The 26,734-nt window shown below is 41.5% G+C and overlaps 1 protein-coding gene across 1 annotated transcript in view; it reads left to right on the forward strand.

Moving 5' to 3' along the window:
- Nucleotides 1-2,489: 2,489 nt before the first annotated feature.
- Nucleotides 2,490-26,734, forward strand: part of LOC142098664 (interleukin-9 receptor-like) — a 40,670-nt gene continuing 16,425 nt past the window's right edge. The window contains exons 1-4 of the mRNA XM_075181489.1: nucleotides 2,490-2,581; nucleotides 6,425-6,524; nucleotides 13,321-13,511; nucleotides 26,222-26,364. Coding sequence (XP_075037590.1) covers nucleotides 2,500-2,581; nucleotides 6,425-6,524; nucleotides 13,321-13,511; nucleotides 26,222-26,364 — 516 coding nt within the window. The 5' untranslated portion in view covers nucleotides 2,490-2,499. The remainder of the gene's footprint in view (nucleotides 2,582-6,424; nucleotides 6,525-13,320; nucleotides 13,512-26,221; nucleotides 26,365-26,734) is intronic.

Raw genomic sequence — 26,734 nt, forward strand, 5'->3', positions numbered from 1 at the left:
GACATAAATCTTTATACTGCGCATGTGCTATTATGCAAAAGCGCATTTTGCACTTACAAAACAAACTTACATCCGACTCTACAGGCCCCCCCTCTGTGATAATAAATTATGTTGGCACTATATAAATAAAGTAGAATAAAAATATTAGTAATAATAATGATGATAAAAGCTGAGAACAGTAACTTATAATCAGCTACCAGATAACCAGCTCTGTCTTGTATACAAACATTTACATATGAAGTACATTTGTAAGTGGTACATGCAGGGCTGCCAAGAGGAATTCAGGGCCCCGGTACAACAACTTAATGGGGTCCCCTTTATAGCTGAGAATGTAAATAAAAAATGGGCGTGGCTATGCATCATTGGGCGTGGCCAGGCCATCCTCCTACAGATTAAAAACCTGCATTGTTGTGTACACCATTGAACAGTCACCAAAAATTTGAATTGGCCCACTAGAATCACAACATTTCACACACTCTCCTGCTCTCTCCTATCTGTTCTTCTCACTTTAACCACCTGTGGCTGAAGGTTTCTTTAGTTGCAGCTTGTCTGGATCCTGGAATGTTGGGGGCCCTATTTGGAAAATAAATGGGTACATTTAGAAAATTAAAGCTAGCCCTGGTGTTAAATAAATACCACCCACGATTAATAAGTAGGCCTTCCTCCAGCCCTTACATTAAAATAATAGTATTCACATTTAATAAATAAACCTATTTCCCGCCCTACAAACAGCCCCAGCAATAAATTAATAGTATTTACATTTCAGAAAAATACCTATTTCCCGCAACCATCACTGCCATTAAATAATTCATAGGCACGTTTAATAAAGAGACCTCATTCTCCCCAAACTCACCCCCACATTCAGTAGTCCCCAAACCACCCCATGTTAATTTTATAGCCCCCACTATTAAATTGACCTACCATCACCCCACAAACAAAATTGCACCCATTAATTAGCCAGCACCTACCTCACACTACATTGCCACAAGCCCCCTGTGCCATCACACAAACACACTGCCACAAGCCCCCTGTGCCATCACACAGACATTACTGTGCCCCTTCATCACCATGTTGTGTCCACTTATGATCACACTACGCCCTCCATGCTGCTTTTCTCCCCTTCACCTGGCCCCCCGCCATCACACTGTGCCTTGCTGCTTCCCTCCGACTTCATCACACTGTGCCTTGCTGCTTCCCTCCGACTTCATCACACTGTGCCATGCTGCCCCCTCTCCTTCATCACTGTGCCATGCTGCCCCTCTCTCTTTCATCACTGTGCCATGCTGCCCCTCTCTCTTTCATCACTGTGCCATGCTGCCCCCTCTCTTTCATCACTGTGCCATGCTGTCCCTCTCTCTTTCATCACTGTACCATGCTGCCCCCTCTCTTTCATCACTGTACCATGCTGCCCCCCCCTCTCCATCACTGTGCCATCCTGTCCCCCCTCTTCATCATTGTGCCATCCTGCCCCCCTCCTTCATCACTCGGTGCCTTTCTGCTGCCCCCCCCCACATTTTTTCTTCATACTTTGACTTTCTCTCCCCCCTCCTTTATCATCATACTATGTCTCTCCCCTTCCCTCCCCTTTTTCATCATACTGTGCCTTTCTCCCCCCTTTTTCCTCATACTGTGCCTCTCTCCCCCTTTTTCCTCATATTGTGCCTCTGCCCCCCCTTTTCCTCATATTGTTCCCACCGTTTTCCTAATACTGTGCCTCTCTCCCCCTTTTTCCTCACACAGTGCCACTCCCTCCCCCCTTTTTCCTCACTCTGTGCCTCTCTCTCCCCCTTTTTCCTCATACAGTGCCTCCCCCCTTTTTCCTCATACAGTGCCCCCCCTTTTTCCTGATACTGTGCCTCTTTCCCCTCTTTTCCTCATACTGTGCCTCTCTCCCCCTTTTCCTCATACTGTGCCTCTCTCCCCCACTTTCCTCATACTGTGCCTCTCTACCGACTTTTCCTCATACTGTGCTTTTCTGCTTTCCTTCCTTTCCTTTCCTTACTTTTGTATTAGCTTCATTATTCTCTTCTCTTTTCTTCTGTCTTCCCTCTTCTTGCTTCTTTCTTGGTCCTCTCTGCGCTGCTCCTCACTGAATGTTGAGCCTGATTTCATCTTTAGTATAAACAGAGCAGAGAGGAAGGAGGAGGGACGCCAGCGCCGCAATCACGTGAGTATTATTTTAGTTATTTATTTTTTACTTCCCTGCTCCCCCCAACATCGAAGGGGCGGAGCAGGGAGCCCCACCCCTCAAACCCCCGCCCCACAAACAAACCAAAAAAAGCAGAAAAGGTAGTTAGTACCCCCCCCCCCCCTCCCTCCCAAACCCTCTCAGCGGCCCTGGGTACAAGATGGCTCTTTATACTAGGTCTACTGGTTCTAGTGTTCCTTTAACTGCAGGTGTTACAATAAAATTCAGTTAATAATACAAGTCATCTTTTGAATAATTGAATACACATCCCACTATTATGTTTTTCTCTGTTTTTCAGGCTTTATTTGAGAATGAGAAGATATATCGTACACCATTGTCTGCTGCTTTGTGTATACCTGATGTTATATGATACAACTGACACATGTTCTGAATGTAAGTGGCTAAATTAAAAATGATGAAATATCATGGTATATTATATTGATTTATTATATATACTGTAGAACTTCTGACAACTTGTAACACTGACATTCCGCAGACATCAGACAGTTCACATCACAATGACAGCACGCATTCTTGTTAGGACGACGCTAGTAAGCAATACCAAGTTAGTTACACCTCCTGGTGACCCTAATGCTAACTATCACAGTCCAGCTCTTTATCCACTGGCCAACTTGTTCAGCATCAGTCATAAACAAAGCAACGCAGTACAGGTATGAATACCATGAACCCCTCCTTTTAATCTAATTGCCTCATTAGACCATCTGTGTGGGTTCAGCCTTGGAGTCTTGCTATGCAAATATTTAACCCTGTCTGCAACCTTAATCTTCAAATTCCCTGGGAACTCACCTGTCGCTATGCAGGAGAGATGTGGTAAATAGGCCTCTCTACCACGATATATACAGTAACATTGTCATCAAGATCTTAGACCATATTTTGTTTCAAATATCCTTTTGCAACTAATCTTGCCTTGAATCTGTGACCATTTGTATCAAATTGCTTGCCTGGTGATGAGTTCAAAGATATTGAGCTGGTTGAGAGAGATTAAATCTTTTAATTAGCAGGTTTAATCTACTTCTGCGTCTTGTGGATACAGCCTTTTATCTCTCCCTCCACAACTCCACAGGTTATGGTTCTGTTCCAGCCATTTAGTATAGATATTTCACTGGAATGCTCTTTCATCTCGTGGATCTTCCCTGGAAGGTAGAGGTGGTACTAGTCTCTCTCCTTTTTTGACTGTTGTATGTCTAATTCAATTTCAATGTTACTTTTCTCATTTTCCTGAGTTTCTGGTTGAATTTGTTGCTCACACTGAACTCTTAAATGTGAGTAACAAACATAGGCAAACCAAGGGGGGTTCCCAGGGCCTGGCACCCCCCCCCCCCCCAAGCCTGGGGACACTGTATAATTGAGGTGGCTGGAACCTGCTCCCACTTCACATGGCTCTGCTTGAAAAGGGAGAGCTGCGTGCACCTAACAGTAGTGCACGCAGCATTGCCCACAGGGGCGGGCTGGCCTGGGGGGGGGCGCTCAGTCAGGCCGCTATTAGGGCCGGGGGGTAGGCCGGCCGGCCGCCCCCCGGATGCAATATTACACATTTGTACCTGCGGCCACATCTGATGACATCAGATGCGGCCACGTCAGCTCACAGGCGGCCGCATCACATGACAGGGGATGCGGCCGCGTCATCAATGATGCGGCCGCATCCCCTGTCAAGTGATGCGGCTGTCTGTGTGCCCCCCGGCCATCCCTCTCCCAGCCCGCGCCTCATTGCCCATGTATATTACTGGGATAGGAAGAGTTAGAGAGCAGCCAAGTACTGTCCAAAATTATAGTCACGCCCCCATGAATGCTGGTCACGCCCACTGGCGGCATGGTGTGGAAACCCCCCTCTACAAACCCTGCGTTTGCCCCTGACAAAGAATCTTTGCCAAGCAACATGCTAATGCTAATTGTTATCTTGTTTGTGTACAGAAATGTTCAGAATTTTGTATCATTTTTGTTTTTTGCTGTACCCTCCAGAATTCCCTCCTTTGCATGGGCTTACCGTTCTGTACATTTTTCCTTTAGAACAAGTGCCTTATTCTAATATGAAGTCTTCTTTCTGTCGCATTGTTCATATATACTTGTCATTAGGGAAGGTATCTGACGATTTTGTGCATATTGTCCACCTCTACACCTGCTAAGAGCTGGACAATGCGCAACCAAAGACAGCCACATCAAAGTCACCTTTGAGCGCAAACAACACTTGCTATAGCCTATGATTTCTGGGAGGGAACAAGGTGGGGAATGGGCGAATGTACATAGGCAATGTACAGTAAAGGCGATCCTGTGCAGCCACGACCAAGTCATCTTCAGGCGGACACAGAAGTACGCTGGCTTTCTGCCGTATCTCTTGTTCCAGCTACAGGTCTAGTCTAAGTCCTGAGTCCTAGTTATGTCCGTATCATATGCATGCTATAACATGTGTTTACAATCAGGAACACTGTAAAAATGTCTGATATGTACAGTAGACATTAAGTACACCCTAATAAATCTCTTTCAAGATAAAAAAAAAAGTTCCATGTATAATCCTAATTGACTATAACATTGACATGTAGCATTAATACGTATCCTACAGTGTCTGGTCTAGTAGAGCAGAGTAAACCTACACCCGTAGTTATCACCACATGGATCTTGAGATCCGTTCCTTGTTGACTTCGGGAGTACGCAGAGCTGAGTTACATGCAGTTTAAAACAAATGCATGCTGCGCTCAGTAGGAGTGCCCTAATGACTCGGGCCCTTACAGATTACAGGATGGGATGATTGGTTCACTTCAATATGTCATTAGCATATTTGTATCAAGGAGCATGCTTCACTTGCCTTCATAGAGAGTATGGTTCTGAAATACAGTTTTGTTCTTTTGAGGTGCCCTGTGTCTTCCACTTGTGTGTCCCTTAGCTGCACATAGTAGCTTTGTCATCCTGTTAATCATGTTGTTTACTTGAGCTAGGCGCTCTTTGAGGTTTTCTAGCATTTCATCCTTGCTTTAAGGCAGACAGACTATTGCGCGCTTTGATTAATCATCGATGAGGAAATACTTCTTTCTTCCCGGGGTCTCAATGCTCATTGGTCCACACACGTCTGCATGTATGAAGTCTAGAGGCTGTTAAGCTCTGCTGGTTTTTGGGAGGGATTTCCTTGGCATTTTCCTGTCAAGCAGTTAGTGCATTTGATCATATGGCTGAACTGGTCAAAGATGACAATATTAGTCAGCTGTTCTTTAACTACTTATTGCTTTGGGGTTCTTATATCCCGGACTAGTTTCTCTGTGATACTTTTTAAATAGGCTCCAGGAAAACTTACCACTGCCGGGGTAATCTCCTGTGATACCCCCTTTGAAGTATAGGGTAATGCAATATTGTGTTCAATTGCTTGAAAAACCACCACTTTTACCCTGACATTTGGACCCTCTGATAAATAGGGCCCATAGTCTTATGTTATCCCTCTGTGCATGTTATTCTTCTGTACGATCAGCAAACTTAGGGAGCTGTATTTGCTACCTCCGGGTCTGCTCTCTGTCATGTGTCAGTTCTTTCCAGACCCATAATGACATCATACTATGCCCCAATGTTGTTACACACGGGTCTTATTGTTAGGCCACACCCCCACGATATTGTATTGTGAGAGGATTATCACATCGCAGTAAAGACTTACAGGAGGGTTTTGGGAGAAGATAACAGTATTATGGGGATGGGGGACAGAAATCAAACAATAATAACTCTACTAAATGGTAAGCTCTGCGATTAACATCTTCATAGAAACTAGGTACAATCCTATCATGAGAATATTTTTCTACACTGATCCCTTACTTAAAAATAGAAGGTAAAAATATAGTCCTGCACCAGGTCTTATAGCTCCACTGTGGCTTAAGAGCCTGAGATTGCTTCAGCCTGCCCTTGGACATAGTACATACTAAGGAAATACACCCAATAAGGCTGCATTGCACTGGTGTTTCAATTATGCATCTTACATGCATTAAGCACATGTAAATGGATCTGACATTATAAATCATTGTTCCAAGGCCATAGCTGTAAAGCATTTAAAGACTACCATAATCTCTAAAATACTATTACAAAAACATATCAAATGCTTATTAACAACATATGCATTTGATATGCGTTTACTAACATTAAAAACACTTCTCAGACTTCAGTAGTCTAAGCCGCTTCAAAGTGTTTGGGTCATCTTAGCATCTTCTGATTTTTTTTGTTTCATTCTATTTCCCACCAATACAGCTGACGAATCAGAAAACCCGACCTGCGTTGTTAATTATGCTAACTATATGAGCTGCATCTGGTACAAAGGATCTCATTCTGGAAATGGACCGTTCTTAGTGTAAGTAGATTATTTTCGTTTGGAGTAATGGGAGATACACTCTTTATTCTGTTATATGTATGAGTAGCATTAAAGTGGATTATTCCCATATAAAACCACACTGGTGTCCTTTTAAAACATAATGTTTTTAGATATACCAGCAGCAGGCCCGGCGCTCCCATTAGGCAACCTTAGGCAGTTGCCTAGGGCGCCGGGATCTGCAGGGCGCCGCTGACTAGATTTTCTAATCTAGTCAGCGGTTCAGGAGAGAAGGGCGCCGCCGCTGTTTTTCCATCTCACACATGATCCATCTCCATCTGACGTCAGTGATCATGTGATAGTCTGTCCGGCGGAGCCTCTGAGTTCTCCCCTCCCCTCTCAGCATGCATTGCGAGGAGCAGCTAGAGGAAGAAAAGGTAAGTAACATTTAAATTAATTTAAATTAATTTTTCATTTATCCGGTGAGCGGGGGGTGAGCGGGGGGTGGGCGAGGGGCGAGCGGGGGGCGAGCTGCGGCGGCGATATTTTGCCTAGGGCGCCGTGAACCCTAGCACCGGCGCTGACCAGCAGACATGATGCAGTCAAGAAGGCTATGAGTAGACTTTTTCATTCTCTGCACAACAGGCAGTTGCGGACAGATCGTAGTTTGATTCTGGTGTCTCTGTGACGTCATTGGGGTTTTCCCCTCTCCAATATCATGTCCCTGATCAAGTTGTAGTGTTTTCAAGCATGTACACGATGTTTTATGCTGCAAAGTCACCCAGAAGAATGAACTCGATGTCAGAAAACATAACCTAACATTTTATTAAAACACTTATATATTCAGTCATGTTATATACCAGTTAGTAGGCTTAGAAAACATGCCAAAGATTTTAATGGATCACTAAAGAGTACCCGTTGACTACACACTATTTTATAGGTTGAACTAATATTTACAGGAATGGAATCTATCAATTCAGTCATTAAAAGTTGATGCTCCCTAAAGTATTGTGAGTACGTAAGGTGCCCATCGTATTTAACGTATATTTCCTGTTCCTATGACATGGCAATGAGTATAGGATTTCCACTGACCACCTTCACAGGACAGGAAGTCAAAACAGAAAGCCTATCATATAAAAGTCTACCCTTAAATCCATGTTTTATTGTTAACATGATATTCTTACAAGATCTTCTAAATTGCTCAACTCTCTCTTCAGTGTATAACCAGTGGAGGTCTTAACCTCTCTCTCAACTTATGCCGCAGCTCATAACCACAAATCTGGGGCCCTGAAGGCAGTTTACATGTGCTATAAGTTGCAGCGGTTTAATGGGGTCAGGTGTGTTATTTAAATTCCTGGGGGTGTATATACTAAGCTGCGTGTTTGAAAAAGTGGAGATGTTGCCTATAGCAACCAATCAGATTCTAGCTGTCATTTTTTTAGAATGTACTAAATAAAGGAAAGACAGAATCTGACTGGTTGCTATAGGCAACATCTCCACTACCTACTTGTTTTTTAAGCACTTGCACAGTTTTACACTGATACCACATCTAAATGCAAGTTATAGCTTTTACCATTTTGTGGTGAAGTGATTTTTGGCCCAAAGAGAGAAATACAGGCAGCAAGAATACTTTCATACTGCAACCCCGCAGAAAGACACTAATGGAGCCCCTCCACAAGTGTGTATCAGGATGGAAAGCAATATTAGCCAGGAAGGCCTTACTGTCATGAAAGCATCTGGATGCCTGATTCTGGATCCTTTCAACAGACCAAGAGAAGCACAGCTATCACAACACATTACATGTAACTTTATGAAGGTGCGCAAGTCCTGCAGCCACGGTAGGAAAAAGTTTACGGAAGTTTGGGACTGCATTGGATCAAATCACTCAGCATTCCTGGTCAGTAGAAATTGTTTTCCAGGGATTTCATCTAGATTTCATTAAAATACTTGCTATAGGCCAATTTATAAATTCCAAAATGCCTTGACTTCTAGAAACAAGACAAGCCCTGAAAGCAATTATCCAGGATGTGTTGAATAATGAAGCTACAGAACATCTACCAAAAGTATAGGGAAAAAAGAGGAATATACTTCATCCTGTTTTGCAGAGGAAGGTCTCGGGAATACAGAGACATCCTTGACCTGAGAAAAGCACCAAAACCTTACTGCAATATAGACCGTTTTGGGTGAAGTTAATAAGTTCACAATTAGCCACACCCTGACCCACTTCACCAACGATGTGGGCAGGATTTGGGAGGTAGCCCTGCACTTCTGAGAGTAGAGAAGTACTCCCTAAAATTCAGGACTTTCCAGAAGAGTAGACAACAATGAAGTAGATTGGCTAGCAAAGATAGATCCTGCATGTTTCTCCTGCATGTTCCTGTTCTTCTGGGTCCCAGGAAATGTTTAAGATTATATGCACAGTGCCAAACGTTTTTGGTAACAGGTGCTTCCATGGGGGTAACATATATAGAAATTACAGACACTGCAGAATTACAATTAGCTAATCAACTGAATGAAAATGATATCGCTCCAAACTAAACTGATGAAGACACTTACAGTTGGTGACCAAACTACCAGAACACTGGAGACAAGATACCAATCAATCACTAAGAGCATCCAATGCCATCTCTTGACTTTAGCGGAGGATTGTCAGAAGATCATAGGAAAATTAGTGTCAGTGACAGAGACTGCCAATTAGACAATGATAGATCTTAGGTCCCTGCAGCCAAATATTCTGTGACAAAAGGGCAGAAACCAAAACAGGCCATTTTACATGATCCATATGCACAAGAGTATATTACAGAAGCTATAATGGTGGCAAGCAATGAGCAATCTCAATTAAGTTATATCACTGAAAAAGCGACAGCGAAAGATTCTGACAACAGATGCCATATTGTCTGGATGGTTAGCCCTGGACCAACACTGGTCTCTACAACAGCTGAGATGATCCTCAAATATGTGGGAACTGAAAGTCGTCCCTCTTCCTTATGTTACGGCTACCTGATATTATCATAAGCTTAGCAGCCGCCTTTTCCGTAGAGCTGGATATGCTCACAGGTACTCAGCCAAAGGTCATACACAGAAAGCCAACCAGGAACAACCACAGTAGAAAGGGGCAGGTCAGCAGCTAAGAACTGAACAGAAATGGACCACTGGCAGGCTAGGGGCGAGCCCTGATAGCAGCAGACACCTAATTAATTAGACAGGCCCCCAAGGGCTAATTCAAAATATTAAGACAGTGGATTGGACAGTAACACATCCTGGAGTCCAACTTAATCGAGGGAATACCAAGAGTCTGGGCCAACTTGAGGTCAAGGAAATTACGGTACCACTATCGAAACATCACTGGATTGAGCACCATAGACAAGGGGTACAGGAATCAACACTGAATTTTCTGAAAAGATTATTTGAAGGTCTAGGCGCACCTCTTCTCCAACACCTAGGCCTGTTCTTTACCCGGCTTGTTAGGGCAAGCACTGAGTAGGTGGCCCTTGTTGCCACAATACATGCAAAGGCCCAGGGAAAGTCGTCTGGAATGTTCTTCTGAAGAGAGACGGTAGACGCCTAACTACATGGGCCTCCGAATGTCCAACAGTGCAGAGTAAGAAGTTGGCGGAGAGCCAAGAGACGGACATATCTCTCTACGCTTTCCTTTCCTTGATCCTACGATCAATCTTGATTACCAACTGCATCAGGTTTTCAAGGGAAGTTGGTATAGTGTACTGCAATAAAGAATCTTTTATTTGCTCAAAGAGACCTAGGCGGAAGTGACTCCAGAGTGCCGGGTCGTTCCACGTGGAATATCACCTAAACTCTGAGCAATATTCTTTGGCGGTGCATCGCCCCTTGTTTCAAGGCCCTGAGATGAGACTCTGCTGAGGCCACCCTGTCCGGGTCGTCATGCTCCCAGTGGTTGCAGTGCTACAACTAGCTGGTGTCCCGACTGTTGCCTATGAGACGGTCGGGACAATGTTACCGGAAGTGACATCCGGGTCGTCATGACGCTGGTAAGTCGTGGCGAGTTGGCACCAATGCGATTCATAACACCTTATTGAAATGTTTGGAAATGCTGCAAGAGCAAGCGGTCAGGATACAGACAAAACAAATTTGAAATATATCATCAAACAGGGAGGATCACATTCCAGCCTTCTATTATCTCCGTCAGACAATTTTCGTCAGAGCTGCATTTGCATCATTAATTCAGAGTTCACATTCCAGGAGTTTTTCCTCATCAGGCACAAAAATCAGCCGGGCAAAAGGAGCCTCTAGCAATCTTTACTCTTTTCCTGGAGATACAAAGTGTCATTAAATAGATCTGATGGTAACAGATGTCAAAACAAAATATCCAGTCATACGTAGCACATGTGGATGTTTTCCCCATTCCATAAATCTTTCTTATGTCCTAATTTTCCCCCTGATTCCACTGAGTTCTCAAGAAAGGGAAGGAGATAGCATGGGTGATAGTTCCCTGATGCACCCTCAGCCAACACTGCTTATTCATTCAAGGCCCAAATTTTCACCTAAAGTTAAACAAGCTGGTATTTATGCCAGAAAATGAAATTAATGCATTTAATAGGATTGATGCTGTGGAATTCTGAGTCTAGGCTTGAGAAGAATCTATGTCTGGGCACATTGGAAGCACAGGTCTCAGTTTTTTTCAGCGCCCAAATATTGCTGGTTGCTAGGCTACCCTGCAGTGTCTATTCTTAGGTGGTGCTTGTTAGGGATCGCTGGGCTCTCCCTCTCATTGGTCCCCCAGAAAAAAAAAACCTTCCTGTATATCACCTGTGCTCGCAACTTTTTGGGATTAGCTAATGTGCTGTGAATACACTGTTTGAATTGACCTGCTGTTGTGACCAGTGTTCCCTCTAAGCTGAGCAATCTGGAAAGGAAAGAGTTAAAAGGTCACTCTAATGAGGGCTCCACCCGAAACGTTTGCATTCACAACCTGCAGGATGTTTCCTATTAAGATACAGGTTTAACTCTATCATTTCCCGATTGCTCAGCTTAGCAGGAACACTGGTTGTAACCTGGACCGTTTTTTTAACCTTGCTATTCTCCTGTCTTTTTGTCTTGCTCCTGCCATTGACCACTACATGTTATCTGGATTTTCTTTTTACTACTTCCTGTCCTGACATCTGCCTGATAGTCAGATGTTGCCCTGTACTCTGTCAGCCCTGACCGCAGCCTAAATTACATATATTTCTATTGAACACAGGTAGCCTTGACCTCAGCTTGTTAATAGACTCCACTATAGATCTCAGCCCACCCTAATTCTTGGTCTGAATATTAGACTGTATTTAGCTCTTGCTTGCATCTTTAACCTCCTTCCATGTCCTGTCTACACCATTCAGCAATACCGTCTTTAATAAGCCTCAACTGTTTAAGACCTGGGGGAAATGAAAACTCTGGGACATATCACTTTCCATGAAAAGGGGCCATTATAGGCGAAGACCTCACGAAGAAGGTTCTAGGGTTTATCAGCAGAAAGATAAATTCGGTAGTACACAGGCTATAGCTACCAACTTCCTTCTGGATCCACACATTCTCCCTGGTGGTGAAGGACTCATTTCCAAGAAGAAAGATGGTTTCTCCTCCCACAGTAGAGGCAGAGGACCACCAGAAAAACATGATCCAGTTTATCATTAAATCCCACAGATCCAGGAGAGGTGTGAAGTACCTGGTGCACTGGCAGGACTTCGATCCTGAAGACCACTCTTGGATTAAGTCAACTGATGTTCATGCACTTGTACTATTCGCAAAATGCATTCTGACAAGCCTAGTGCGTCCCATCAGCAGTCTGCTCCTAAAGGGATGGGCACTGTGACAATCCTCTGCAAAACCAGCAACAGACAACGGGTAGCAATGCATTGGCAATACTAACAACTAAACATGAATTTTTTTACTTACTGCAATCAGCACTTTGCTGAAGGTCAAGTCAATTAAGACTAAGAGACTTCCCCTGTATGCAGCTTTTATAAGGCCCTCACTCCTACCAATCTTTGTACAAGCAAAGTTGGAATTCAGTCCTCTGCTGGTGCTACAAAGTACTTACTTAGTTTGCCTGTTTATTGACTGTATCCCTTCATCCCATATAAATAGCTGATGATGACAATGATGATCCCTCATAATTTTATATTCTCCAAGCCTTTGACTATAGCTTCATCTTTCACAATTTTACCTTCTCCATTCCATCGAATATATAGCCTCCTCAGGAAGTCCTCTCGGCTGGGCGGAAGTGGTGTTTCTCTGATACCCTAGCCAAGTGGTTCTCTCCTGGAAGCCACCATGACAATTGGACAAAAGACTAATCTTACTGTTGGTAAGAGCATGGATTTTCAGCCAAAGATATCGGCATATGCAGGAGCGCAAACGTTTGTGGTGATTGGGAGCGGTTTAGGTTGGATTTTGAGACAACATTTCACTTTTTTCACCATGCGCATTTTCAGGTAAACCCGCAAAGCTGGCTGATTTTCAAGGGGACAGTTCAATGGACCAGGAAGTGGGCGTGTACACTTGCACAAAAAAAGAAGCCTCTTCATTCATTTTTGCAATTCGGGAAATAAACCTTAAAGTAAGAGTTTTAAATGAATGCATAACATATTTACACAAACAGTACAGAATTCTTAGAAATGTCACACAGGTCTTGTCTTTCAGCTGAATCTGGCTGTGGATTTTTGACTGATGCCAATTTACATAAAACAGCTGTGCAAAGTTAAAGAAAGGACATGAAGAGCATAACTGGTGGCCTGGGTGCAAAGAGACATATAAGTGACATTGCTCTACTACATCTGTACGTTTGCTTTTTACCTATTCACCTGTTTGTTTGTTTTTACAGAATTGCACAAAATGAAGGTGAAGAGGAGATTGAATGTAAACTTGCACTCAGACCATATGAGGAAAGCTCATATAGCTGCAATATAACAGATCTGTTTTTTGATGAAACGGATAGTTATGATATAACGGTACAAGATTCAACTACTAGCAAAAAGTTATCGGAGATTACACAGTTTATACCAAAATGCAACAGTAAGTAATATACATTTATATTATTATGCTTAAAATTTAGCAAATGAAACAATGCTAAAGGAAAACAGAAGATAGAACCGATCAGTAGATATAACTATACGGGCAATTATACAGTTTTATTTCATTAGCATGCACCTCATTTTGCACTAGTTCATCAAAATGTTCTGTCAGGGTGCAATGGGTTTGTGGGGCTAGATGGGTGCATTTGCAGAAGAGCTAACGTTTTTACCAGCCAATGGGAATAGATGGGCAGAGAGCGAGGGCATATAAAACACTAGACATTTGTAATATAAAACACTAAACATTTTTGATGGTAAACTCATTATTGTTAGCCAGACATGATAGAATCAACCCAAGTGCCAAGCAACAAGATAGTATGCCCTGTGAAAAGTCTGAAGCCTTGCCTTTTGCAAGTATGGTTGCAGGATTTGTTGTACCAGGTGGTAAAAAAAAAAGGTGGGAGGATATTGTGGAACAGTTGTTGTTCCCAACCCATGTAGAAAGATTGTTTTACAGTAAAAAAAAAATCTCTGAGAGAATTTTTGCTAATGACAGGGGTATGTAAGAATGTGTCAGTTTATTGTGATTTCTGGCCAGTGCACTGCTCCCAGGCAACATTTCCATTGGGTTCTTTGCCTATTATAGATATACCCTTTGAGAGGATAGCTATGGATTTAATTGGGCCTCTGGCTGCCCAGGGGTACCAGTATTTTTTAGTCATACGCGACTATGGTACCCTGTACCCTGAGGCTATACCATTCTGTAACACCTCAAGTAAGATCAGAGCTAGGTAGTGTTTAACAGTGTATAAATCCCAGAAGGCATCCTGGCAACTGCACTGCACTGAAGTTGTGTACAAGAATTATGCAAATTGTTTAAAGTAGCCTAAATAAGAAGATCGGTTTATTACTTCCATGAGGATGGCTTAATAGAAAGAGTTAACAAAACCATGAAAAGGATGTTAAGGAAGATGGGAAAACTGGGACTACTTGGTGCATTACCCAATGCTTGCCATTAAAGAAGCCTCCTAGTCCTTTCACCTTTCAACTTATTATACCGAAGATGTCCGAGTAGACTGCTAGATATAGCAAAGGATTCATGGAAAGGACAAACAAGTCCCTGTAAAGTTGTAATTGAACATGTCTCACAAACAAAAGAGAGTGCACAGTGGCCTAGTGGTTAGCACTTCTGCCTCACATTACTGGAGTCATGAGTTTGATTCCCGACCATGGCCTTATCTGTGTGGAGTTTGTATGTTCTCCCTGTGTTTGCGTGGGTTTCCTCCGGTTTCCTCCCACACTACAAAAACATACTAGTAGGTTAATTGGCTGCTATCAAAATTGACCTTAGTCTCTCTGTCTGTCTGTATGTGTGTGTATGTTAGGGAATTTAGACTGTAAGCTCCAATGGAGCAGGGACTGATGTGAGTTCTCTTTACAGCGCTGTGGAATTAGTGGCGCTATATAAATAACTGATGATGATGATGAGTACCACAATCCCAGAGCACAAAAACATACAATTTGACCTAGATAAGAACCACTTGGCCCATCTAGTCTAACCATTTTTTAACCTATAGTAACCTCACACCCTATTTGAGCCTTAGTTCTTTGCAAGGATGTCCTTATGTCTATCCCAAACATGTTTAAATTGCTCTACTGTATTAGACTCTACCACCTCTGATGGGAGGCTATTCCACTTATCCACTACCCTTTCTGTGAAGTAAATATTCCTCAAATTTCCTCTGAACCTACTTCCCTCCAGTTTCAGTGTGTCAGGTGCCGTCCCTGCACATTCACGAAGTTCGGGGACACGCACCTTCCTGTATTCTTGGCCCGGCGGCTGCCGGCACATGCGTGTCTTCCCAGTGTCTCCATTGCTAGGAAGCGGACACTCTCCTCTCCTTCCTGTCGGCAGTCAGCTGATTCTGACCGCCGATCCCACTGCCACCAATCAGAATACAGTGTGTATTATTTAAAGTACTCCCTGACACCATTATGGTGTCAGAGTATCAAGGTCCCCTTATGCTCCAGCGTTCCAGTCTGTTTTTCCAACACTTTGATTGTCCTTTTGGTTACTGACCTGGCTTTCCTGACTCTGCACTTGGATTCTCCTTCTGGCATATCTGGACCTCCTGGTTTGACCTCTGAACTTCCTGACTGCTTTGACCTGTTCCTTCAGTACTTGATTGCCCTGCACGGTTCTGATCCGGATTGTACGTCCACACCTGTTCTTCTCTACCTCACTGGTGGCTACCTGGGAGGGCCGCGACATGCGTGTCTCTGCAGCGAACTCCAAACTCCCTTGCGGGGGTCCCTAGAGAAGACCAGAGGCACGTTTAGGCGCTTCCTAGACTAGCTTCATCAATACCAGTAGGTAGGTCTCATTATTACTAGTCTCTTGACACAGTGCATGTCCTCGTGTTCTAATATTTCTCTTCCTTTGAAGATGGTTTCCCTCCTGTACTGCGTTAAAATCCTTAATATATTTGAACGTTTCTATCATGTCATCATCATCAACAGATTATTTATATAGCGCCGGCAAATTCCGTAGTGCTTTACAATTGAGAACAAACAGTAATAAAACAATACTGGGTAATACATACAGGCAGAGAGGTAAGAGGGCCCTGCTCGCAAGCTTACAATCTATGACCCCCCTTTCCCTTCTCTGCTCCAAACTATACATATTAAGATCTTTTAGTCTTTCCGGGTAAGTTTTGTGCTGTAGACCATGCACCATTTAGTTGTGCTTCTTTGTACAGTCTCTAATGTATATAATTTTAGAGATTTGGCCTCCAGAAATGAACACAGTATTCTAGATGAGGTTGTACGAATGACGTATACTGTGGCAGTATTACGTCCTTCTTTCTGTTACTGATTCCTCTCCCTATGCAACAATATTAGCAGAAACCTATTATCATGGCACTTGTGCTGTTATATGTAATAGGTGTCAGCAGCGTTGGTGGTAGATGTTAAACCACAAGAAGCTTTTAGACTTAACCTATTTGTTGATTTTATTTCAGAACTTGTTGTAACAGATGATATATTCATATATACAGTTTCTCACAGTTAATACTGACTGTAACAGACAGGCAGTATGAAAAGCTTATGCAGTTAATTTACTTAACACTATTATAGTGCATTCACATATGCAGATGGTAAGCTTATATTGTAGGCAATGTCAGAGAACAGGTTTATATATAGATATATAACTTTTATATATAGATATATAACTTTATATATCTATATATAAGAAAGCTTTACACAAAAAGGATTCAGCTCCAGTTATAACATATTTATAGTTGAACTGTCACTGGAATAACCACTGAGAGACAAACTTCCTGTCTGTGCAGGCTCAGTATGCTGACCCACTTCCTATCTTTACTAGATCACCGCTACCAAGATGGAATACGGAGTGTAGCGCTCCATATTAACAAGCCAAGCATCTGACTTGCCTTTCTCATGGTTTTGTTACATTGATTACCTGCTTTTATGTCACCTGAAATAGTGACTCCTAGATCACTTTCCTCCTCAGTAGTTTCCATTAGTAGTGTCATTAATACTATATTTAGCCTTCGAGTTATTGATACCCAAGTGCATGATTTTGCATTTTTTGGCATTAAACTGTAGTTGCCACACTCTTACCTAAAATACCATTTGCAATGTCACCAATAAAGATATAAAAAAAGCACTGGTCCAAGTATGGATCCCTGGGGTAATCCACTGGTAACCTTTCCCTCCTATGAATGCACTCCATTTACTATAACTCTCTGTTTTCTATCCTGCAACCAAGATTTTATCGGTACAACCATTTTTGATTCTAATCCCAAGCTTGAAAATAACAATACCACAATGAGAAAGAACACAACTTATCAAGTCTATCTTTCCAAACCAAAACAAATGCAGCCAATTTGTTTTACATCTAAATGCACAATATCAGCATATCAGCATGTAAGATATGATATACAATCCAAATGATAGAATCTAATTTAACCATTCTTATCTGTTTGGAAGGCTCAGAACAGGCTTCCTGGGTCAAAGTCCTCCCCAGCATACACCAATGGGAGGTCTGGCTGAGACCCTAACCCCCTAAAACCTGGCCAGGATCCAACTGGACCACCTTGCATTAGTTTCATCCCAATTGATGCAGGGGTGTTCGAATGCAGGATCAGAAATGGCTCACTGGGTCAAATTTCTGCCCAGCGTACACCAATGGGAAGTCCATCCAGGACCCTAATCCCTCTAAAACCTGACCGGGATCCATCTACACCATCTTGCATTGGTTTCATCCCAATCGATGCAGGGATGTCCGAATGCTTAACAAGACAGACAAACTGACCAATGATTTTTATATATAAGATGAGGATTTGTGGATATAATGTCATTTAGCTCAGGATCTCTAACCAATATAGACCAGTGTTTTTTAATGAAAATTTCTACGATTTTAAATTGAGAATTATATTGCGTACTAAATGGAACATTACCTTTAAAGAGTTGTTCCATATATTTTTTTCTAAGGAAATAAAAGGAATTTTCTATTTAAACAGCTTCATTTTCTATGGTCTGATCTAATTTGGCTTCATTTTAACCGCTCACAATTCCTTTTAATTCTCTTAAACTGGTGGGAATACCTTCCAGCCATTTAGAATGATGAATGCTGCTTAAAGAAATATAAGAATTGGGATTGTTGTAATTCCTAAAATTAACTTCCTTTTTGCTTTTTTCAAATGTGAGCTTAACAGTGAGAGGACTCTGAATTTTGTAATAAGTTTAACTTATTCCAAAAATCCTCCAGGGATTTATTATCCGCTTGCGACACAAGGAACACATCGTCAATATAACGATGCCAGGAAACCATATTCGTCTCTGTGATGGGGTCACACCAAATATGGATGCCTTCTCACCACCCCATAAACATATTGGCATAACTATGGGCAAACCTGTTTCCCATGGCTGTTCCTTGTTTTTGTATGTAAAAATTCATACCAGAAGAAATTATTCTCTAGGATAAATTTAATTCCCTCCAGAGTAAATATCTTTAATTATTTTATCATACAAGTCTGATCCAAATAATACTTTACTGCTCTAATAACATTATCATGATTGATTATGGTATAAAGAGAATTAACATCAGAGATGTTAATTCTGTAGAGATGTAGATGCAGATCTGTTTAACAAGCCAAGAGTCAGGAGTGAAGAAGACAGCAATTCCTATAAACAGGCCAGGGGTCAGGGTAGGTAGAGATATAGATGCAGATCTGATTAACAAGCCAATAGTCTGGAGTGGAGAAGACAGCAAAATCTTTTAAACAATCTGGGTCAAGCAGAACAGATCAGGATACAAGGCACCCTAGGTCAAGCAAGAACTTTCACCATCATTGGTATGAAGCCAGAAAGAGGTTTATAAAGGCAGCAGCACCAATCAGAAACTGCAGGATGATTAACTGCATGACTGTGGTAGATGACTGCACACCTAAGGCTGCCAGACTGAATGAAGCTTGTAACAATATTCCTAGCAAGCAGATGAATCAGTGAACTGCAGGAATGATCCTACACATAGTAGTAGCAGTAATTGCACAGATGTTAGATCAAACAAACAGCAGAGCTCCTTATTTCTAACACTGCTTTAATGCATTTTTGTAAATCCCCAAAAAATTACATTTAATAGGTTTCCTTGAAGGAGCAATTTTTTAATCCTTTTACAAGGATGATTTTTTTCTCCTTTTAATAGCTTGTAGTTGCTGAAATTAAAAAAATTGTTCTCAACTTTAATTTTATTTTCAGGTTCATAGTTGAGTATTCCACGCTCCTTTACTTCTTTTTTTAAAATGATCCTTTTTTATTTTCTAGTCATCCTGTTACCCACTCGGTTCCCCCCCCCTCTTTTTTTTTATATTTAAGACCTGCCAAAAAACAATCATGTTGGTTTAACACTGTATATCTATTTTGTGTGGCGAGGGTATAGGTCATTAGGTCTGTAATCAATATTTGTATCATCTCATCTCTTTTGATGTTTGTGATTCACTTTCAATATTCTTTCCCATATATTGATCTGGTTTATATGCTTTCCCTATGTTCTTCTATCATATATTTGACTTCTTTGAAAACAAGGTGATTGTTTATTATACTTTCCAAATTGATCTTGCTTGCCAAAAGGAAACCTTATCTATTCCCAAGAACTTCTTTCCTCCTCATTCCTATCTTGTTGGTGTTTACAACTTTTATATTTCTAATATTTTAGTCAGCAATCATTTTTTCTTGTCTATTCAATTTCTTGGTAATATTCTTATCTATTTCTTTAAAATCTTCTAATTCTGAAAAAGTCAATACTAAAGTTTTAATGTTTCAGTTTCATGGCTGGCATAGGTTAAATCTTTTTTCTTCCATTCAAAAAGAGTTCCAAAAAGAACAACAATTTAAAATTTTATGCCAATTTTCCACAAATTCTTTAGACTGTGGTAAATATAGGAGTTTTAGTTATTCTTAAGCCCCTAGGTATAGGTTAATCTACTAAATATCTTTCCAGGGTTGCAAATTCCTACCAGATTTTACTTTCCTTAATTAACTTTTTATTCTAACTTACACTTCATTTCCTCTAAATCAGAAGTGTCCAAACCCAGTGTGAGGATACCGGGTTTAACGTAACCTACTGCACCGCACAGCTGGCCTACCCGATACCTACCCAAGGTTCAAAATCACTCAGGCAAATATCCAAAATAAAACAAACAAGTGTATGTAACAAAATGGTAGCACAAAACAGCAATAAACATATTTAATTAATAACTTGCAACAAATAACACTACAGTCTGGCACAGACAACATACAGGGTATAATGAAAACACCTCACCAGTATCCTTGTCATTTTCAGGGACCGCTGTCTATCAATCCAAGCTTATCCCCCTCTCTCCTTTAAGGCTACCAGCAAAGGTAGCGGCCTTCAGTCACTGTCACTCCGCTTTCGGCAGACACACAGCTCCCCAAGACCTGGAGAGGTCAATCAGGGCAAAGGCAGTACTCCAGGGACAGATTGTCCCTTTGAGACCGGAAATATCAGAGTTGTTTTATGAAGCGACGTAGATTTCAACTGTCGCGCTTTTCTGTAGTCGCAGTTTATTGAAAACCTGTCAGAAATGGTGTGTGTGTGTCTGTGTGTGTGTGTAATGGTGAGTCTGAATTTCTGCAATGTCGGCCTGTTAGGCTTCGTAATTTTTATGTCGCACTAAACTATGTCGGACATATCAGTCTAGGCATAGTGGCTACCACCCGCTTTAATGATCAGCACTGGTAAAATAACATAAAACTGGTTTAAATGTAACAGTCTTTCTCCAGATAAGAGGTGTATCTATAAATTTCTTCTTGTGTGTATCACTTTTCCACTTGTGCAGTGCCTCTCACCAAATCTTCATTTTAGAGTCTGTAGGGAAGTGGATGATATGACCATCAAGAGCGACTTGGGGACCCCTATAGCCACACAAACCTTGCACAACACTGACACACAAAATGTTGATACACTCTGAAAAATATATATGTAACTAGATGTACAATTAGTGACTAAATAATTAAAATCACAAACAAATTAATGAGTTTGAGTAGTAGACTCAATAGAGATATCTTGTTAAACATTATATCTAACCATATATATATAACTGTATAAAAACTGTATACTTTTCTGAAAATTCTATTGAATTACACTCCTCAATTATTAGATATAACAACTAATTAATATTTTAATTCACATAATACTTTAATTCACATAATACTTCGCTGGTCTCCATAAAGATTCTTGCTATATCCCCATCTTCCACTTCTATCTCACTTTCACCATCTCCATATTAGTATCTGAATTCCAGATCATTAAAGATGCAGGTGATATAATTGCTATATGACTCGGTCTCTCTAATACACTTTTATAAGGATGTTAGATATGTATTGAATGGATATAGATATATACCTCAGTCTTTATTCTTCATGACACAGGTGTTAATCATATAGTTTCCTCTTCATTTATGAGAATTTTAGAAATGGATATCATAAATTCTCATATGTACTCACTACCCTGCATGTGTTACAAATCTGTGTCGATAAATTTAAGTTTCACCCCATGTAATAGTCTCTCATCACTATGCTGTATACTTCTAGCAATAATATCTGTGACCCCTCCAAGGATTAGGTAGCAGAAGCTCTCTCTCTCTCTCTCTCTCTCTCTCTCTCTCTCTCTCTCTATCCCTCTCCCTCTTTTTCTCTCTATCTCCCTCCTTCTCTCTCTCTCTCTCTTTCTCTCTCTATCTCCCTCCCTCTCTCTCTCTCTATCCCTCTCCCTCTTTTTCTCTCTATCTCCCTCCTTCTCTCTCTCTCTCTCTTTCTCTCTCTATCTTCCTCCCTCTCCCTCCCTCTCTCTCTCTCTATCCCTCTCCCTCTTTTTCTCTCTATCTCCCTCCTTCTCTCTCTCTCTCTCTCTCTTTCTCTCTCTATCTCCCTCCCTCTCTCTCTCTCTCTCTTCCTAAGTAACCCTATAAATCACTCTCTGTTTTTCTCTAATATCTATAGTTTCTATGTTATTATCTCTCTCTTTTGCCTCTGTAACCTACAGTTTCTCTCCTTGTGGCCTATTTATCAAACTTAAATTCCCATTTAAAATGCCCAAAAAACCTCTGTTTACGAGGATTAACATTGGGGACATGTGTATGTAAATTTGTGATGACTGTACCAGTCCCACATGGTGCGTTATCCGCACATCACTGACTTGTGTTTTGTATAAATGTGTATTGCACCTGTCTGGTTGCAGACCATTACACTTGTGTAAAGTACGTGTGTTATGTAACCGTTTGCATTTATATTGAGAACCTATTCATATTTACCCTTTATAAACTTATACCTTTATAAACTATTAAACTTATAAAGTCATATTAACCTTTATTAAGTAATATTTGTAAAATACCCAGAATAGACCATACAGTGTTAATGCAACAGTTTTGTTGCAGAAAAAGTAAAAAAAAATGTAATGCAGAATATGACTAGTGAAATAAATAGTATTACACTTTAAAGGTGCTAGTGGTTTGTGGCAGAACAGTTCCAAACAGCCTTCACATTTCAACAAAATTTTTCTCAAGGTTTTTAATTTTTTTCTTGATGTCGCCTGGGTTTCTATTCCCTTTGATTTCTTTACCTACGAAACAAGGAATTAAAATTTTTTTAGCATTAAACTTCTATATCTGTAATCTATATCCAACACCAGAATTCTCTTTTGCTCACCTTGCACACTGCTCGAGATCAGTTTATGTTGTGGTCCCTCTATCACAATCGCAATAATAGAGGCGCCATTTTGGTTATTTTAACGGTACAGGTATGTGCCCAAAGCATTTAGTTGTCTACACATGTTCACTGAAATACCTTTGTGTATAACTTCTTTCATATCTTGGTATTCAACATCGTTTCTTTCTTGTTTGATAACAGGTGTTACATTAGTGGTTTCAGTGGTATCTAAACAGGCCTTCTCACCTTTTCGTTCTGACAAAAATAATCTATGTTACAACAAATCAGGCGTTTGCATTGCTTTGTGTGAAACTAGAATGAAATACATAAAGTCCTTCAAACAGGTACACTACATGTGCTACTCACTTTTTTAATGTCGTAGTCGTACTGGTCCAGTACTTTTACCATCATCTCCACCTCTCTTGGGCTCATTGGCTTTGCTCTTTTCTCTTCTTAAGCATCTCCATCCCTAACCTTAACTTTTTCTACATTTTTTGGCCCTTCCAGCACCATCTCTGACTCTGTCTCCATCTCCATAGCTGCAACCCCCACTGACACATTCTCCTCACCCACCATCTTCTCACATTCCTCTGCGCCAGACAGGCTCCTCTGTCATTTTATACACTCAGACATGGGCGTTCGTTTCTGCTGTGGACCAATCAGCGATAATGCCCGCAGAGAATGGAGCATTGTGGGTGATGCCTATTCGTGTATAGTAACCTTGTGTATGGATATTTTGGCCTATAACTTTAACCCGTACAGGACCATTACATATGAAGGGATTTTATTATTAGGGAATAATTATTGCATTGCACTTTACAAGTTAAAGTCAGCATCGCATGGGAGGAGAAGAGAAGAGGAAACTGAAAGGTATGTTTTGCACTTCACAGGAACAGCAGTTTTTTTGGAACTGCTATTTGTGTGAAGGTTTTTTAATAAATATGAAAGATAGTTCAATCCTTATCTATGCGATAAGGATTGAAAACTATCATATTATGCAATGCTACATAAATATGCCCCATAATCTCTTCCTCTTGGTTTTCTTTCACATCAGGAAAATTGTTCCTCTGTAACTTCCTCTGTAACTCACATTCGGCCCTTCCTCTCCCAGGATGCCACCAAATCTCTTGTCCACTCTCTGATTATCTCCTGCTTGGACTACTGCAACCTTCTCTTTATCGGCCTCCCCCTCTCTCATCTCGCTCCTCTTAGATCTGTACTTAACGCCGCTGCTAGGCTTATTTTCCTCTCTCGCCATTCCACCTCTGTTTCCCCACTCTACCAAGCCCTTCACTGGCTCCCCTTCCCCTACAGAATCCTTTTCAAGCTCCTCACTCTGACTTACAAGGCCCTCGCCAAATCCACGGCTCCCTACATCTCTAACCTTATCTCTATTCACACTCCCTCCCGCCCACTGCGATCGTCCAACGATCGTCGCCTCTCTTCCCCTCCGATTACCTCCTCTCACGCACGTATCCAAGACTTCTCCCACGCCGCTCCCCTCAATTGGAACATGCTCCCTCGCTCCATCAGAACATCCCCTAATCTGTCCTGTTTCAAACGAACATTAAAAACCCACCTTTTCTTAAAAGCCTTCCAGTCTCATGCCTAACCTCCCACCGGTCGGCTACCTCTCTCTCTCATCCCTTCTTCCCTTCTCCCCCTTCCTCGACTCCGTCTCCGTTTCTCCCGTCTCTCCGTCTCATCCATGTGTCTGTCTGTCTTCTCCTCCCTTTAGATTGTACGCTCCTTTGGGCAGGGCTCTCCTACCTATTATTTCCATCACTTTTAACTGCGCTCTCCAGCTACTCAGCTCACCTCCTCTCGGTCACTCTGCCCTGTGTCTCCTTTCGCTTCTCTCTGCTCCCCTCAGTGGCTCTTAACCTGTCATCCGTGCCCACCCTCTTGGGCCCAAGTTACCTGTCTGTACTGACTTCTCCCCTCACACTCTTTCTAGCTGTGCCTGAGCCCCCAGAGTTATATTGCTTACTGTTACTTGTACTGTGCTGTTTCACCTTGTACTGTGCCATTGTTTGTCCATGTACGGCGCTACGGATACTTTGTGGCACCCTATCAATAAAATTTAATAATAATAATAATAATAACTGTCATCATCTCTCTCCCTGTTTTCTGTTATCTCCTCTCTCTCCGTTATTCTCTCTCTCTCTCTGTTTTCTCTTTTCTCCTCTCTCTCTCTCCATTATTCTCACTCTCTTTGTTTTCTGTTATCTCCTCTCTCTCTCTCTGTTATTCTCACTCTCTATATTTTCTGTTATCTCCTCTCTCTCCATTATTCTCTCTCTCTGTTTTCTCTTTTCTCCTCTCTCTCCGTTATTCTCTCTCTCTCTCTCTCTCTCTCTCTGTTTTCTCTTTTCTCCTCTCTCTCTCTCCATTATTCTCACTTTCTTTGTTTTCTGTTATCTCCTCTCTCTCCGTTATTCTCTCTCTCTCCGTTATTCTCTCTCTCTTTAAGTTCTGTTATCTCCTCTCTCCCCATTATTCTATCTCTCTATCTCTCTCTCACACTCTCTCTCTGTTTTCTCCTCTCCGTTATTCTCTTTCTCTATTTGGTTTCTGTTACCTCCTGTCTCTCCGTTATTCTCTCTCTCTCCGTTTGTTCCCTCACCTCCGTCCAACTGTTGCTCCTTCTTCCTTGGGTATAACTGTCATTTCCTCCTTCCTACCACTGGGGACTCTGAGAACTGTAGTCCCCGCCGGCGCCGCATCCATATAGGTCCTCAGTCTCAGTAACCGCCCGTGGAGGTTACATAAATAAATCAATAAATCTAGCCTCCAAAGGGAGTGCTAACTCACTTCTTTACCCATCTCTATCAAGTGAGCAGGCCACTAATTAAATTTCCTGCAGTGGCATAATTAGTTCCTTGTCAGACAGTCATTGTGATCACATGACTCATTTCCAGCTATCCAGACCTTCATTGCAGATCAGTGCCTTTGTTGCGCAGTGCGGTAAACATTTAGGGCAATAAGGTAGTTGCCCCAGAACCCTGCACATAACCAGGGCCCAAATAACCGGGGCCCTTGCCACTCTACACCAACCCTCCTACTCATAGGGCAGCAGCCCGGTGTTCTGACAAGGCTGGACAGCATTAACTGCAGGTAGTCAGTGTAGTGTTTTTCCAACCAACTCATATTCTGGTTGGATGGGGGCACAGACAACGTGCATTCGCAGGTCTGGCAATGAAGCCCCCACAAGTTACTTTAGTTTTCATAATTCTTAATCTGACCCTGCTGGTTACCACTTTGTCATAGCTCTTAATAGACAAACATCTAAATATGTTTTCATTATTTAGGTCCTCTTTCTATTAATATACTTCATTTGTATTACTCTATGCACCATCTAAAGTAAATTTCTTCAATTTCTTATTATGCTGTATAAATGGAGAAAAACAAATTATGAAAATTAAGCAGGAATAATAATTATTCTCTACTTCTTGTTTGCAGTCAAACTAGATCCACCTTCTGGACTTTCGTACAATGTCAGTGAGGGTAACTATAAGATCACTTGGGCTGGTAATGAAAAGTTTGAAGGTGAAACCAAATTGCAATATGAATTACAGTTCAAAACGATAACTTCATCCTGGCAGGTAACATATCAAGAACTTTATCTGATAACTGAATTTGTAATCACAAGGTGTAAATTGGATTGTTTATAGATAGATAGTAATTGGCACCAAGTACATCCCACTAGTGAACCTAATAAACAGCATTACGTTTTTTCTTTCTCCCAATTATCTTTTACATACCTACTACCTAAGCACCAATTTACAGAGATTAATACATATATGGGGCCTGATTCAACAAAGAACTCATACTGAGCACAACCTGCGTATAGTAAAACCGCACATATTTCGGTTTTGCGCACGCCCGAATTCATCAAGGCTCGGATTTCAAGATGCGTGCGCTCTTGAATTTGGTTGTAGGTCTGCTTTGCTCTACTACATAAGACACTGCACA

This window comes from Mixophyes fleayi, chromosome 7, assembly GCF_038048845.1.
Source record: "Mixophyes fleayi isolate aMixFle1 chromosome 7, aMixFle1.hap1, whole genome shotgun sequence".
Lineage (NCBI taxonomy): Eukaryota > Metazoa > Chordata > Amphibia > Anura > Limnodynastidae > Mixophyes > Mixophyes fleayi.